At 40.0% G+C, this 17,222-nt stretch overlaps 1 protein-coding gene across 1 annotated transcript; it reads left to right on the top strand.

The window, feature by feature from the left end:
- Positions 1-2,868: 2,868 nt before the first annotated feature.
- LOC129517166 (ecto-ADP-ribosyltransferase 4-like) lies at positions 2,869-15,790 on the top strand. The gene is made up of 3 exons (XM_055336816.1): positions 2,869-3,358; positions 5,369-6,077; positions 12,611-15,790. The coding sequence occupies exons 1-3, from the start codon at positions 3,173-3,175 to the stop codon at positions 12,700-12,702; spliced, it is 987 nt and encodes a 328-aa protein (XP_055192791.1). The 5' UTR covers positions 2,869-3,172; the 3' UTR covers positions 12,703-15,790.
- The last annotated feature ends 1,432 nt before the right edge of the window (positions 15,791-17,222 follow it).

Raw genomic sequence — 17,222 nt, 5'->3', positions numbered from 1 at the left:
TGGGTGGCTCAGCAGTTTAGCATCTGCCTTTGGCTCAGGACCTGATCCTGGAGTCCCAGGATAGAATCCCACGTCAGGCTCCTTGAATTGAGCCTGCTTCTCCTCCCTCTGCCTATGTCTCTGCCTCTCTTTCTGTGTCTCTCATGAATAAATAAATAAAATCTTAAAAATACACACACACACAGCAAGAAATAGATTACATTTGGAAAAATTGGGTATCATCAAGAAAGTGATAACTAAGTGAATCCCAAGCTCTAAATTAACTAATATTAAATTATCACATGGGAACTTCCCTAAAACAGCCGCCAAGGCAAAAGATGATTTTTTAATGACTCTAAACATTGTCAGAAAATATTGTTTTCATTTTAATCCAAAAACGTACACACCCTCATGTATCAGACTTCTTGTCTTTCCCTGTTCCATTTCATGATCAGTGTTCTCTCTTCCCTTCCTCCCTCCCTTTCCGCCTTCTCTCTCTCTCTCTCTCTCTCTCTCTCTCTCTCTCTCTGGTTCTTTCTCTGCACTCCGTCTCTGTCTCTCCCTCCCTTTCTTCTCCTTTTTTTTTTTATAAATTTATTTTTTATTGGTGTTCAATTTGCCAACAGATAGAATAACACCCAGTGCTCATCCCGTCAAGTGCCCACCTCAGTGCCCGGCACCCTGTCACCCCCACCTCCCGCCCACCTCCCCTTCCACCACCCCTAGTTCGTTTCCCAGAGTTCCCTTTCTTCTTTCCCTTTCTCTCTTCTTCCTCCTTGACCTTCTGGACACAGTTGTATAAAAAGGTTACAAAGGTTTCTGCTTCCCCCTAGAGGTATTGGTCTGGAAGTGGCAGTCACCATAGAAAATTCTGGACCTGGCAAGTCACATTGGGAAAATAGCAAAACTTTACAGACAGTAATAAAATGACACTTTAGACTCCTCTAGAGTTTTTGGAGACAGGGGCCAACAGGGTGAGAGGAAATAACCTGTGATCACAGACGGACTAGTTAACCTCACATGGCCTCAGGAAATGCACCTGTGACCAAGAAGTTAAACTATCTCCTTCTCACAGTTGTTTTGTGGATTGAGATAATATACTAAAGGGTCTTGAAGCACAGTACACTCCCACTAAAAGGTAACTATTATTTGCTTTTGACAGCTCTATAAGGTTAGGAAACTGAGGCTCAGCATGGCTTACTTAGTATCTTAAGTTAACTCAGCCAGCGAGCTGCAGAACTAAGCCCATAATCCAAGTTTTCAGACTCTCTAGTGTTCATCCTCACACCTCAGTATCCCAAATTAACAGTTGATAATGAGGAATCTTAAGAATTTTAAAAGTCTTAAGGGTATGTTTTCCAACACCACCTGTGTTTTCCATTAAATCCAAAAAAAAAAATATGCATTTCAATGATCTGTGGTCATACCTTCCAGAATTACGTCTTAAAATTGTAAGAAGCACAGATTTGTGTCCAAAATGTTCACAGAGCCTTACCTATAATAGTGCAAAGCTCAAGTCCAGCTAAACATAAGATATTTATGCAACAAACCTTTGTACAAATAATGGCAATTGTTTTTACTTATTTATGTCATTTATTTCTCGGTGCCGGATGCTGTTGTAACAATTAGGATCAGATCAAAGCATTCAGTGAGGTAGGTGCTGTTCTGTTCTAGTCACTGATCAATCTGCTTCTGAGACAGATCCAGGGATCCACTCCATATTTCACTGCATGGTAACACCTATGGTGGGATATTGTACAACAGTGAAAAAAATCATGTTTTCAATAATTATTAAATTTTATGGACAGGTGCTTACATTTAAAGTGTTAAGGTAGGGACGCCTACATGGCTCAGTGGTTGAGCGTCTGCCTTTGGCTCAGGGCATGATCCGGGGATTGAGTCCCGCATTAGGCTCCCCTCAGGGAGCCTGTTTCTCCCTCTGCCTATATCTCTGCTTCTGCCTCTCTCTCTGTGTGTCTCTCATAAATAAATAAAATCTTTTTAAAAATAAAATAATAAAATGTTAAGGAAAAGACAGTATGAAGAATTGCATACTATATCATTTCAGTCTAAATGTGTGTGTGTGTGTGTGTGTGTGTGTAGTATCTAAATCTAAATAGTACTGTTCTCCAGGTTATAGATTATGAATAATTTTGCGTCCTCTTTCATATTTTTCTGAATATTCTGAACTTTTGTAATGAGACAGAACTGCTGTGATCATCAGAAAATTTAGATAAAAACTATTTTAGGGTGCTAAAAAAAAAACAGAATTTCTAAGAACAGGCTTTAGTTTCCTTTCACAGTTAAATAATGAATCGGGAAGTATAAATGGGAAAGATTTGCAAGAAAAACAATTACCCCAATGATGGGGAATGGAGGAAGGATGTTGAAACTAAAAGGGAAGTGCCTGAGGGAGGATGTTTAAAGAACACATGTGTGGCATTAACTTAGCCTACTGGATCCTACTTTTGATTGATGTCAGCTGTTCAGAAGCTGTCTTCTGACAGTAGTTGGATTCACTATAGACTGAACTAGTGCGGACAGAGGGTCCGACGCCTTCAGAAGAGAACACAGGGAAGACCTGTGACCCCAGAAGGTATAATTTCTGAATTGGAGAGTTTCAAAGTTACAATGGAAAAGCTGCAACAAGAGCCTTCTTTTTGACAGAAATCCAGAAGAGATGTGCTGCTTCCTACCAGCCCTCTCTGGCCAGGGCCTATCAGCAGCACCAAATGAGCGCGACAGAGGCCCACCTCTGAGATGGCATCTTCCCAGCCACTCGCAGGAGCCAATCATATCATCGCAATGGAAACCTGCAGCTCCAGATAATGTCACTTGGCCCCAAACACTGTACAGCGTGTGCCTTTCCTGTCTTCCTGAGAAAGTTGAGGTTGAGCTGCTGAGCCTGACCCTTGAAAAGCCTTTGGAATTCCTCCCGACACAGACTAGATAAGGGATTTATTTTTAATTGGAAATTTTAAGGCGTTTACTTTACCATCCCTTATTTGGTGCACAGATCTAGCTATGTCACGGAGATTTCGGCTCTGCCAATGAGCGGGAGCTGATACATTTCCTCAGAAAATCTGGTTGGGGGTGGTCAGCAGAAGATTCAACAGGACATGAACAAGGGAAGTTCCTGCCTAGACCCACCCAGAGAAAACCCCAGAGAAGAGCACTGAGCACTCATTTCATCATGAAGCTTCAAGAGCAGAGAAGTGCTTTTAACACAAACGAATACCGTCCAGTGCCCAACAGAAGCAGGAGGATTCTTCTCCCAACTCCTACTGCAGCCCCTGCTCTGAGGATCTGGCTTCTTCCCAGGCAGCTTCCTCTCTTGATGCTGTTCTCGGCCCTGCAGACACCCACCGGGAGTTCTGAGGTAGGGTGCCACTGAGGTGATTTCTTCCCTGTCCATGCTCCCCGGGGCACTTTCCTGGTGACAACCTTTAAGTGACCTGTGGTCACTTGGGATCTGATTTCATTCAGATATTTTAACAAATAATGCTGAAGGGTGTTGAAGGATGATGAAGGGTGTTGTGGTAGTGAAGAGTAGTGAAGGGTGTTGAAAGCAATTATTAAAAATTGTGGGATTCTTTGGAGTTTCTACATTTGGCATTATGGAAGCTAGAGGCATAATGTTACTTATATTTTTTTAAGATTTTATTTATCTATTCATGAGAGACACAGAGAGAGAGGCAGAGACAAAGGCAAAGAGAGAAGCAGGCTCCCTGCAGGAGCCCGATGTGGGACTCGATCCCAAACCCCGGGATCAGGATCTGAGTTGAAGGCAGATGCTCAACCGCTGAGCCCCGCAGGCATCCCTGTAATGTTCTTTTCTTGATTCTCCATAAAATTTAAGTAAAATACTGCTTCTGTATTTCAAATGATGCAAAATATAGTCTGTTTGCTTTAGATTGTTTCGTATGGATCAACTCCAAAAGAAGTATTATCATTTAAAGTTTTATATAATGAAAAATAACCAAATGTTAAGAGATAATAGAGTACATATTTGAGATCTCATAATATATTAAAGTTTTTAGAGCCCACAAGATTTAACAGCACATAATGAGATGGATTTTGTTTTGTTTGGGTTTAAATAGATTCTGTAGACCTATTTGTAAACCTTCTGTAAAGAGTTGTTGGTGAAAATCATTTAAGCAGTCTTAAAAATCTCCATTTTACATACAACTAGATGTCTTCTCATCATAAATAACAGTAAAAATACCAAAGGTATGTTTCTGAGTTTCAACTGCAGCATCTTTGACATTGACTGAATGGAATCTTATCTCATAATATAAGAAGTGCTGTTCATTAGAAAAGCACTATTTCTTTGTCAAGAAGAAAACATCTTGGAATTTAGATAATTGAAAATATGGTTCTAAAAAATAGACTGATGATACTTACTGAGCTTGTATTCAAATCTCTAACTTCAGTTTAATCTGGGCTAGATATTGATAAGTAGAATTCAATTGACTACCCATGGGAAAATGTCTTTTTCCCATTCCTGGGTTCTAAGAGGAAGGATGGTCCTAGGCACACCTCTCCTAACCACTATACCACTCCCCTGGTGGTTGGCAAGTTTAGTTGACTGGGAACATCAGGAACAATAACTGGGCATTCTGACTTTGACTCTGCTCTTCATCCTCCTGGGAGGTAGGCACATGCCAAAGGGCCTGAGCCCTGCGTTCCTCATGACAAGAATCTTACCTTTGGGCAGGCCACAATCCAACACTGTCTGCAGCTCAGTGGGCAAGTCTGCCTTGTTCCAGGGTTTACTCTTAACAAATCTTGCCATCAGACGTAAATATGTGTGCCCCAGCAATTCAGTAGTAAAGATGATATTTTAAATTTCATACATATACTCTTTTCCCCCAATTTTTTCAGATCCAGGTCAGAAGAGAGAGCTGTTATTTACTGGGGACCCCTTGGGAGAACCCAACATTACTCATCGCTGAAGCTTTTTCTTAAATATGGTTCAGAGACTTAATATAGATTTTAGGTATTCAAAAAAGAGATATTTCTTAACACCCATGAGAGAATATGAAAGGGGTCAGCAGGGAAAAAGAAAGTATACATAAACTTCTAGATGATCATTTGTTTTCTTCAAAGCACTATGCAAAAATACTGTTTTTGTTTATACAAGAAGGTCACACCCTCCCTGGGAGCGTGAGGGGTTTTTTAAGCTTCTAGTAATATTTATCAAACCAAATTCAATCTCCGGCACAAGTCACTGATCCAGGAGGTATTAGGGCAGTGTAATGATTATGAGTGAAACTTCAGCAAATAAATTTTGAGGAAAAGACTCGGCTTTATGGAAAATAGACAGCAAGCCACCACAGCCTATCATCTGATCTGAAAAGCTAAAATGAATATTTTTCCTTTCCTATAGGTTGCAGTTAACATCGACTTTGACTTGACACCAGATTCCTTTGATGATCAGTACCAAGGCTGCAGCCCACAGGTCATGGAGAAGCTAAATCAAGGGGATTATTTTGCAAAAGAACTAAAAGCACATAGAAATTACTCTAGGATCTGGGCAAACGCCCACTTAACCTGGTTGAACAGAGCAGCAGATCTCCCCAGGAGCATGAATATTACACATGCTTTGGCCATCCTGGCTTATACATCAAACAACATTGTCCGCACAGATTTTACTAGAGCCATGGCCACTGCTGGCAGGTCCCCACAGCAGTATAAACACTCATTCCATTTCAAATACCTCCACTACTACCTGACTTCAGCAGTCCAGCTGCTAAGGGAAGAAATGATCCTGACGAATGACTCTTCATGTTATGAGGTACATCATGAGATGAAGGGTAACTATTTGAAAGCCAACAGAGGGGCCACCATCCGATTTGGCCAGTTCCTCTCCACTTCCCTCCTACAAGAAGAGGCACAGAAGGTTGGGAACCAAACTCTATTCACCATATTTACCTGCCTGGGAGTGCCTGTACAAGAATTCTCTCTCAGGAAGGAAGTCCTAGTCCCTCCCTACGAGGTGTTCAAAGTTGTAAATATGAGCTACCACCCTCAAGGAAATTGGTTGCAATTGCAGTCAGCTGGGAACCTGAGCACATACAACTGTCAGCTGCTAAAAGGTATTATGTTATCGTTCTAAATCAAATCTACTTGTGTCAGGATCCCAGAACACCAGTCTTTTTAAAAAGTTATTTTTCTGAGTGGGCCTGTGGGGGAAAACTGACCTTCAGGAATGGCAGAACTGACAGATTAGAAACCTGTCTTATTTCTTTTCCCTCCCCTTCTTTCTCAACTATCTCTAGAAAAACTGTGCTTCTTCAATGGCACTAATATGTGGAGACTTCTAGACACAGAGAGTAAACCTCTACTGAAAAAGATAGCACATAAAAATATAGCATTATTACCTTCACCCTCAAACTCATTTTGGTTTTTAGGGTTTTTTTTGTTTCGTTTTGTTTTGGGGGGGGGTTGTTTTCGTTTTTGTCATGGTCACTACAGGAATACGGAGTGCTAAGAGTAAAGCAGGAGGCATGATTTATTCATTCACTCTTATCTATTACTCATCTTCAATGTTCCAAGCACTGGGATGGGAGGCCCCAGGCAATATGAAATGAATAAAGCAAAATCACTGTCGTAGGTGGATTTTAAGTCTACTGAGACATAGAAATATGAGCAAATGTCCACACTCAAAAGCACTAAGCAATACACCAGATGTTTAAGCAATGGTTGTGGCTTCTCAGTGCTGGAAGCTACTCATTCTCTCTGGAGAAAGTGAGAAAGTCTTAATGATAGAGGACCACATAGGACTTGAAGAGGGAATGGGACAGGGTTGTAAAAGAAGAGAGGAAAAGTCATTTTAAGCAGAAAACAACATACGCTGAATCAAAGAGATTTCAAACAGCCAGTGTCTTTAGGGAATCTGCACAATAGGATGTATAGGACACAGGAAGAGGCTAGGAATGGAAAAGGAATAGGGGATCGATTGGGGTGGGGAGACTTCTGATGGGCCTGATGGTTAAAATTATTGTATTCTATACTAAGGGCTTTCTAACTTCATGCTAGAGGTAATGAGAAGTCCTTGGAGGAGTGGAGTATCAATTATATCAGTATATTAGCAAGAGTTCTGACAATATTGTGAAAAATGAACTGAAGCAGGAGAAATTGGAGATATCACAAAACAAAAAAATATTGTTCAGATCTTTTTTAGAAAAATATGTGGCTAACTCCATTCCATCTCTGTATGATGCCAGCCACATTCCCTGCACAAAATGGTAGTTCTGTGGCAAGTGCTATGCCCTGTTTGATTTATAAGGAAGATTGTCCTTATCCACATGTGCACTTGTTCACACTCACACTTAACTGCAGTGTCTACCTTTGAAATATCCCCAAATCTTTCTCTATTCCATCATGATTGCTACTGTTAGTAATTCAAGCAATCAGCATTTCTTAGCATTTGGGGGCTGCAGTGTAACAAAGATCCTAAAACAGGCATCCACATTGAGGTCTTAGGCTTGCTTACTCTGGCCTATCTGCAAACACAAACCAGGGAAGAGGTGACCTATCAACACTTTTATCTCCTCCTGCCTGCCCTTGGAAGTGTGACAGGCAGCAATATGAGCGAACTCAGTCTGTTCCACGGAACCAAGAGATTAGTGTTTGCAGAGGAGAATGAAAACCTAGAGTATGAAGCAAACAATGAGATTCTGATAATAAATAAGGACAATCATAGCTACTTTCCAGGGTTCTCTGGAACTACACTTGACTAAGGCACTGTTGCTTTATTCTCATCATGATGAAGTTGAGAGAGAAGAATTTTTCTCTAGGTCAATTCAATGAGCACAGTAAAATACATTAAGTAAAAAGTTGTAGAACATTTACATCAAAGAGGAGGAAAAAAGAGTATGTAATAGAAACTATTACCCATATTCTCTACTCTGTACGTCTCAAAGAAAACTATTTCAAGACCCTCCCCCACCAAACTAATGATCTTTGCTTTCCTGTCAGGAAGCTGCTCAAACACAACTTTGAGTTAAGGCTTAGTTGGAGCAGCCATGCACATTGCTAGACCTTGGAAGCTTGGTTGGTCTTGACTGGATATTTGAAATCACAAATCATATGTGAGGGAATCAGTAATCTTTTGTTGCTCTGTAAGCTCTCTGTGGGCAGGGACATGACTACATAGTATTTAAGGGTTTGGTATGGAATCCAGGCAGTTTGACTCCAGATCCACTCTTTCTGGATTGCTATCCAACTTGTACCATTTTTTAGCTGTGTTCTCAGTCCAGTTGTTTAAACTCCCTATGTTTCTTTGACGATGTAAGAAGCATCATGATAGAGCCCCACAGGGTTCTTGTGAAAATTTAAAAAATAAACAAAATACTAAATTACTTCTACATGACCTACCATGTAATAAATGGCAAATAAGTGTCTTAACTGACAAGTAACACTCTACCTATCCCACCATCCTGGAGCAGTATTGGATTGATCCATACATGAAAAATGGGAGGAGGGAGGTGGTGTTTTTCTTTTCTGGGAGTCCTTCACTGAGAGGGAGTAAGATCAGTGGACTCTTTCCAGACCTGTTTTTCTAGATAACTCTTATTGCACCGACATCAACCTCAGTTTAGAGATTCACAAATGGTCCCTAGGATGCTGTCTCTTATCCCTTCAATTTTTTTCTCATGCAAAAGCCACAAGCTATTTTAACATCTCAAAAGATCCCTCTGAGTCAGTGACTTGTTTCCTTTCCTGTTCCCTCTTAATCTGACAAATATCATACTTAAAAGACAACATGAAGACCTTTAAAATTGGTCAGCCAGGATACCGTAATTCTCCCAATGAAAAGACAATAGATCCAAGAGTACAGTTTCCCCGTCCTTTGATTTATTTCAAAATTGTTTCTGTTAACTTGTAACTACAGTTCTCAAGTTCAAAGAGTACTCAGGAATCTGTCAACCTCAGAATCAAAAGGTCAAATTGGTAGCATAAAATATTTAAGCAAGTCCATTTGCAAAAGAAAAATTAAGACATTCTTTTTTTTTTTAATTAAGACATTCTAAACTAACAGCTCTCCCTTCTAATTCTTCTCTCACCCCTCTTGTGGCCTATAGTGGTTACCATAGAAACAGATGTTTTCATGCCCATTGAAAGACTCAAAATATGTTATTTTAGTTATTTGTCCTTAAATGTTGCTTTGTTCAGGAAAATAATCCATGCCAAAAATCTATAAACACACAAACACATACTCTGTTCTGTACCATTGGATTCACAAAGAAGGATTTATTTGTTAAAATGTTTCACATAATCAAAATTCTTAAGCATGTTTCTAGAAAAAATACAGTCAACTTTTGTAGTAAGCCTGGTTTTACATACTAACTTTACCAGTTACTAACAGTGAGAACACGGGCAAATGGCTTAGTCTCTGTGTGCCTCTACTATGTGTAACATAGGGAGGAAAATCTAATGAAAATCTACCTTATAGGATTCTGGTGAGTATAAAATGACTTATGCGTGTTAAAGCTCTTAGAACAGATTCTGACACTAGCAAGTACTCAAAATTTCCCTAAGCTACTATTACTGTCACATATGATTTACTTTATTAACTTCCTGTTCTTGTTTTCTTTTACTCTGGGTTTTATCTCAAACTAGTTTTCCCTATTTGTACCATCACATTAGCCTTGAAATGGAGTGTCTATCTGAGCTGCATGGATGAAAGAATGAGTAATTTAGGGGCACCTGGATGGCTTACTTGGTTACGCATCTGCCTTCAGCTCAGGTCATGATCCTGAGGTCCTGGGATTGAGCCCCAGTCGGGCTTGCGCTCTCTCTCTCTCTCTCTCTAATAAATTTTTAAAAAAAAATTAAAGAAGGAAGGAAAAAAAGAAAGAGAAAAAGGAGAGAAGGAGGGAAGAAAGGGAGGAAGGGTGGAAAGAGAATAGATTTTGGAGCCAGGAAGGGCTGGGCATATATGTTAGTAGCTATGTGACCTTGTGTAAATGACAACCTCTGAGCCTGTTTCTTCATTTATAAAATGGGGGCAAAAAGAACATTGTGCAAGTACTTGGCGTCTACCCTCTCAAACATAATTGAAAAACCCTGGGAGGGACACCTGGGTGGCTCACTGGTTGGGCGCCTGCCTTTGGCTCAGGTCGTGATCCCGGGATCCAGGATCTATTCCTGCATCAGGCTCCCTGCGAGGAGCCTGCTTCTCCCTCTGCCTGTGTTTCTGCCTCTCTCTCTCTCTCTCAGTCTGTGTCTCATGAATAAATGAATAAATCTAGAAAGAAAAAGAAGAAAGAAAGAAAGAAGAAAGAAAGAAGGAAAGAAGAAAGAAAGAAAGAAAGAAAGAAAGAAAGAAAGAAAGAAAAGAAAGAAAGAAAGAAAGAAAGGCCCTGGGAAAGCACTTTGCATGTGGAAGTGGGATAATAGTTTCATGGCACAAATGTGTGCTTCACTGGTATTGACAGGCAAGAAAAAAAACAAAGAAGAGACAGAAGAAACAATGCTTATCATTGTTTGAGTGCCAAATTTTTCATAGATAACTCTCTAAAAAAATAACACTTGTTAATCTCCACATTCTGACAGAAAGAGGCTATAGATAGCATTTCCCTCCAAATATCAGATTAACTAGATATACTGCATATCAATTTTAGCTTCTGCTTTTCTTCAAGGGGTTGACTGTTTCTTTCTGAATAATCTAATTCACAGATTCAGAGTTCTTGAAATACAAGGTATAATAATTATGTATTTCTCCCCAAACTGTATACCCTAAGGCAGAGATGACCAAATTTATGTTATAATACACCAAAAATAAATGATACTTATGTGGCAAATTTCATTCACAGAAGGTTTTCACACACATTATCTGTTTAATTCTTATAACTACCCTGTACATTGGTTATTGACCCCACTACACTGATTTGAATACTGAGGTTGAGAGAGGTTACATGGTTTGTATGAGATTATTCAGTTTATAAAAAGCTTAGAAATATGTATGCACTATTAATTTTCCTTGTCTACTCTTATTGGTAAAAATGGGATTTTAAATATTGTTTATATATATAGAATTCCAAGAAATTTCAGAAAACACAAGGGATTTTATGTATTATTATGTGAAAACAATGGGAAAATATTTCTCTGTCATCTCATCATCCTATTGAACAATATGTTCAAATGTTGAGGTAATCACAGAGTTGAAGTTTTCCTAAATCAAACATCTTTTCTACCCTAAATAGTCACTGAAGGCTGGTTGAAAAGGAGATCCCACTCACTATTTAGAGCATTTTCTAAAGGTTTCCATCTTCCATCTCATTCTATATCCTCATCCCAGCATATTGCCAATCAGTAGTTTCTTGTATTTATTTTGCTTTCATCAGCCATACCCTAACTGGTTGCCAATCTTCTCCATCTTTCCATGAAGAGCATGTATGTATAGGAAGTACATACACACACACACACACACACACACACACACACCAAGCAGGATTGTATGAATACTTTTTGCCCACTTTGTAATTTTTTTTAAGATTTTATTTATTCATTCATGAGAGACACAAAGAGAGAGAGAGAGAGGCAGAGACATGGGCAGAGGGAGAAGCAGGCTCCATGCAAGGAGCCCGATGTGGGACTTGATCTGGATCCTGGGATCATGCCCTGAGCCAAAGGCAGATACTCAACCGCTGAGCCACCCAGGCATCCCATCCCACTTTGTAATAAAAAAAAAAAAAGAAAGAAAGAAAAGAAAGAAAGAAAGAAAGAAAGAAAGAAAGAAAGAAAGAAAGAAAGAAAGAAAGAAAGCAAGCCTATGTGTGGACATGCCATATATGGAGAAACAATACTGTGGCTAAAAAGATAGAGTTGAGTTGAGCCAGACTGCCTGAGTTGGAATGCTGCCTTCACTACATACCAGATGTGAGATGTTTGGTTAAGTTTCTCCACAAATCAAAATGTCACCTTTTGATCAGTGGAAAATAAGGAGAATAAGAATAAATACCTCGTAGATATCCTGTGAGGATCAAGTGAGTTAATTGATAGCATTGCTTAAAACAGACCACAGCACAGAACAAGTTGCTAATCAATGTTAGCTTTCATAATGGTGATGAAGATGATGGTAATTAAAATGGGGATACTGGTGATGGTGATGGTGTTGCTGCTGGCAATAAAGACGGAAAATCAGGAGATCTCACACACTAAAGAAGAGATGGGTCACCTGGGGTAAATCTATGAGCTTCTTGGTGCTGTTCCATTACCTGTAAAATAAACAAGCTGAGTTCTGTTAGTTAGAAAACAATCTAAGAGGATACTTTTTTTAAAGTAGCTAACTGCAAATATTTGTATTAGGAGTTTTCTACATTAAAAAATGAATCAAAGGACAGATTAGATAGTTTTTTGGAGTTTTTTTAAGATTTTATTTATTTATTTGAGAGGAAGAATGAGAGACAGAATGAGGAGGGGGGAGGCAGGAGGGAAAAGCAGAGCCCCCTGCTGATCAGGGAACCTGATGTGGGGCTTGTCCCAGGAGGAATCATGACCTGAGCTGAAGTCAGATGCTTCACCAACTGAGCAACCCAGGTGCACCAAGGTAGTTTTTCAAAAAACAAAAACAAAAAAGTCTGCTACCTAAAAGATCTCTAACTTTGTTTTGTTTTTACAGGTTCCGGCAAAAAGTACAATCCTGCTCCTATGGTTATTGCTTGTCTCTCCTTTTTGACCAGTGTTGTCATCTCTTCCAAAAATGGAGTATAAATGAAACTTGTGGTTTTGCTTTTGCTGTGCCCTTTTGCTTGATGCCAGCCAGGGCACCCTGAATACCCTTGGGGACTCACTCTGCCTGGTTATCAACTGATACAGCGCTGGCTCAGCCTACTGCCTGTGAGTGGACCTAGAACTCAGTGTATTTCTTCTTCATGGACACAGATTTATCCTGGGATAGAAAAGGACCCAATCAAAGCTGATGAGATACAGTCATGGTAATTTTTTGGAATTCGGATCGGTAATGGGGTGGGGGCCTTTTTACTCAATGAAGATTAATGAAAGCAGAGTATGAGTCTACAGTTGCTGGCAGCTATCTTGCCACCAGTAGGGGAAACTCTATCTCCTTGAGAATAGAGTGAACACAATGAAGGAAGAACTAAAAAATGAAAAGAAACAGTTCTGATAAGAATATATGAGCCCCTAGATCCAACTATGCCTGAGTCGGAATCTGGGCTTTTTTTATTACATAAATCAATAAATTTTATATTTTCATAAGTAATTTGAATTAAATTTCCTATCTCAAGTGATCAAAGGACTTTTTGGAGTTATGAATACAAGGATTCTCCATTATTTTTATTAGCCATCCTAAATGGGAACAAATTGAGAAGCTTGAGTTCGAAAGCACAGAACAAATTCTTCATCAAATGGAAAAGCTTTGAACCCCAGAGAAATAATTAAAGCAAATTTTCTTCAGAGATTTTTTAATCAGCATTCAAAGCCAAGCCAGTGTAGTCTCAAATAGGAGGAAATATGAAAACTTGAGAAATAAAAGGGAAGTTAATAAAAGATGTTAGTGAAATCTCATTCACTGGCAGTAATGGGATGCCACACCTATTTCTACAGTATTACAAAATTTAGAATTTAAATTCATATGTTAATTTACAGAGGGACTTTATGGCAAATTGGATTTTAAGTCATCTTCAAAACTTTAGGTACATTTATTAGGAAAGCACATGGATGTGTGTGGATTTAAAGGAGAAGATATGGGAGAAAAAAATCCGATAACCAAGCAAATATCAAAGATATATCAAGTCCCCACTATGTGACAACAACTAAACAAAAGGAAGTATAAATCACCAAACCTCACATCTGGGAATATTCTCTTACTTCCCTCAGGGGTGACGGGGGTTGTTCTCCTGATTTCCAAAGACCCTGGTATTGGGCTAAATGGAGTAAAGGGGGAGACTAGCTCTATCCTTTGAGTTATGAAAGTCTATGCTACTTACCCCCCCCTGAGATTTGAGTAATAAACAATGAAAGTGAAATCAGTTAATCTGACCCCAGTAGGAATGTCTAAAGGGATGGTGTCTTGACAGAAAAGACACAACGGGGAGTTAGCTGCATAAAATCACCCAGTAGAGAATTTAGGCATCTAGTACTGTCATTCTTTACATGGCATTTTGAGAACAGGGCCAAGGGCATCTCTATCATCTAGCTTACATTGGCCTCTACACCAAATAAGGCAAACATATAATTTCCATAGACACAGTTTACATGATTTATTGCCCAGGGACCTTGGCAAGTTAGTGGCTCCTGAGTAGAGAATTCTGTGGGCCTGGCTCTGGGAACAAGCTTTGCTCTGAGCCTTAGTGAGGCAGAGAAAAGCCTCCCAACATCTTGCATATTTTGTTTCTGTGCCATATAAATGCACTTATTGAGCCAGACTATGTACAAAACACTTTGGGGATTAAATGTTGAATATAATATGCCAGATCTTCCAAGAGTTTACAGTCTCTTGGGAGAAATTAAGAACACAAACAAGTCACAGAGGAATACCAAAAGAAAGGGGCAAGTCAAGTTTTCTGTTCACAAAAGTTCAAAAGAGAAACTCCTGAGGCAAGGGAAGAACCAATAAAGCTTCAGGGAAGAGGCAGCATTTGAGCAAGGCCTTGGGACACAGAGGTGGGAGCGAAAGATGAGAGGAGGAAGACAGTGAGTGTAGGTATGTGTCAAACGCTTAGAGCCAAAATGCATACAAATAGTAAGTACTTCAAATTTAGAGAAAAGTGAGATCCCACTGTCCTATGGTTGGAAACAGCTTTCTATGGGAAATGAGGCTCAAGGGAAGGCTTCAGAGGGAAAAGAGAGAGCTGAGTAGAAAGGAGACAGAGGATATAGGAATGATCATTGTACATAAGGGTCAGGAAATAGGTGTGACAGAGTGAAGCTGTAATGTGGACTGGAGAGGAAATTGCCACCCAAGCTAAAAAGTCAACCTAATGCATTGGATCTTCATGAGAAATCCATTTTCTGAGTAAGACATTCTAGATAAATGACTCTTACAGCCACAGCATCAGTGTCCCTTAAGAACTTGTTAGAAATGTGAACTCTGGAGCCTGATCCCAAATCCGTAGAATCAGAAACCCAGGACCTGTATTTAAGAAGCCCTTCAGGCTTATGACTTATGGGATTATGATCCATAAAGGAATAACCAGGTTTTTGAAAAGATAACTTAATTCTTCCTCCTGCTGCTGCTTTATAGGGCAAATCTCCAGAGATAGAAGTTATTCTCTTGAGTGGTATAGATTTGTGGGTTGAGGATGAATATGCATATTTTACATTCCCTCAATCTCTCCCTATAGTCCTAAATTTTTGTGCAAGTAGCCAGTGAAATGGACATTTATTTAAATCAATTCAAAGTTCATGAAATCTTAGGAGATGAGTTTCAAAAAAAATTCACTGTAATTTCTGCTTTTAGTCTGAGATATCTTTGAAGATAAAATGGATAAATTCACATGGATTGCTAAAAGGGCTGACACTAAAGTTGCATAGTATTTATCTCCTATAGTAACTTTTATTAATGCTTCTCCCTTCTTGTGCACATGAAAAAATAATCTGACTTCACTTGTTTTATTTTTATTTTTATGATTCAGTGTTCTTTTTTAAAAAAAGATTTTATTTATTTATTCATAAGAGACACAGAGAGAGAGGCAGAGACACAGGCAGAGGGAGAAGCAGGCTCCATGCAGGGAGCCCGATGCGGGACTTGATTCCAGGACTCTGGGATCAGGCCCTGAGCCAAAGGCAGATGCTCAACCACAGAGCCACTCAGGTGTCCCTTTGATTCAGTGTTCTAATATGCCTACCTGATTGTCCCAAAGTTCCCTATTTGCTCTCACTTTTAAAAATAATAAATCCAGGGATCCCTGGGTGGCGTAGTGGTTTGGCACCTGCCTTTGGCCCAGGGCGCAATCCTGGAGACCCGGGATCGAATCCCACGTCGGGCTCCCGGTGCATGGAGCCTGCTTCTCCCTCTGCCTGTGTCTCTGCCTCTCTCTCTCTCTCTCTCTGTGACTATCTTAAATAAATAAAAATAATAAAAATAAAAATAATAATAAAATAATAAATCCAGTGAAAGAAAATTCCTATAGAGCTTGATTTGCTTAGAGAGCCAGGACTCTTGGCCTGAGTTGTCCAATGATCTGAATCAAATTGAATTATAGTTTATGAACCAGATCTTCATTTGGTAAAATTGAACATTTATTGAGCTAGATGCTTTCAGAGATGCCAACATGTACCAAACATTGGCAAGTGATAGAACATGGGAAAAAAAGGTATTACAAGCATTACAGGACTCCCTCACTGGCTTCCTTATCTTCTTGTAGTAAATGCCCATGTGTTTTTTATTTTGCTTTATGGCAGTTCACTTTTTCTTCCTCACTTATGCTTCATTCAAGCAGTGAGGTCACACTGTGCTCGCAGAGGAGGAATGAAACTAGATAGAAAGTAGAAACTAGTGAGCCTTCCCCCAGGTTGCTTTTCAAAACCTGAAGGAATTGAGAGCAACGAGAAGAACCCAAAATAAAGAATCTGAAAGACACATGCAATAAGAGTAATAGGTTTGAGAAGAGTGCATTCCCCCCCCCAAACCCCCAGTATATCCACCGGCTGGAAGCAACAGCAGACAGGCAGTCATCAGAGTGGGCAGATTAGAAGTCCTTGGTGGTGAGACAAGGCCTTTGAGAGGCCCTGTCAGTGATGGCCAGCTTCACAGGAGCCACCTGCCTCCGAAAACCCCTGCTGTGACTGAAGTATGCATGGCCCTTCCTAACCTCACAGGGCTATACTAGCTGCCATTCCCATTGAAGTGTGGTGAAGACCCCCCCCCACTTGAACTGCCACTAGTCATGCTTCCTGTCATTTCGTAGGAAGACTCTGCCCAGGACTATTCCTGCCCTGTCCCATTCATTTCCAGATCACTCCCCCAGCTGTTGCAATATCCCTGGACAGTCTGACGACCAATAGCAGGAAAGTGAGGACCTGAACACACACAGGTTCAGAGAAAGTAACAAAGCGAGAGCTCCACCTCCCTTCTCCCACTTATATACGTTTATTTTTGAGGACAGAGTAGCAAATGAATCAGAGCTCAAGAATGTCCTCAAAATAAGCCAGCTAGAGGATCACCTGGGTGGCTCAGTGGCTGAGCACCTGCCTTAGGCTCAGAGCGTGATCCTGTGGTCCTGGGATCAAGTCCTACATCAGGACTATGTCTGCCCGTGTCTCTGCCTTTC

This window comes from Nyctereutes procyonoides, unplaced genomic scaffold, assembly GCF_905146905.1.
Source record: "Nyctereutes procyonoides isolate TBG_1078 unplaced genomic scaffold, NYPRO_anot_genome, whole genome shotgun sequence".
NCBI lineage: Eukaryota > Metazoa > Chordata > Mammalia > Carnivora > Canidae > Nyctereutes > Nyctereutes procyonoides.
The sequence above is the reverse complement of the archived record's forward strand: the minus strand, read 5'-3'. Positions and strand labels throughout refer to the sequence as shown.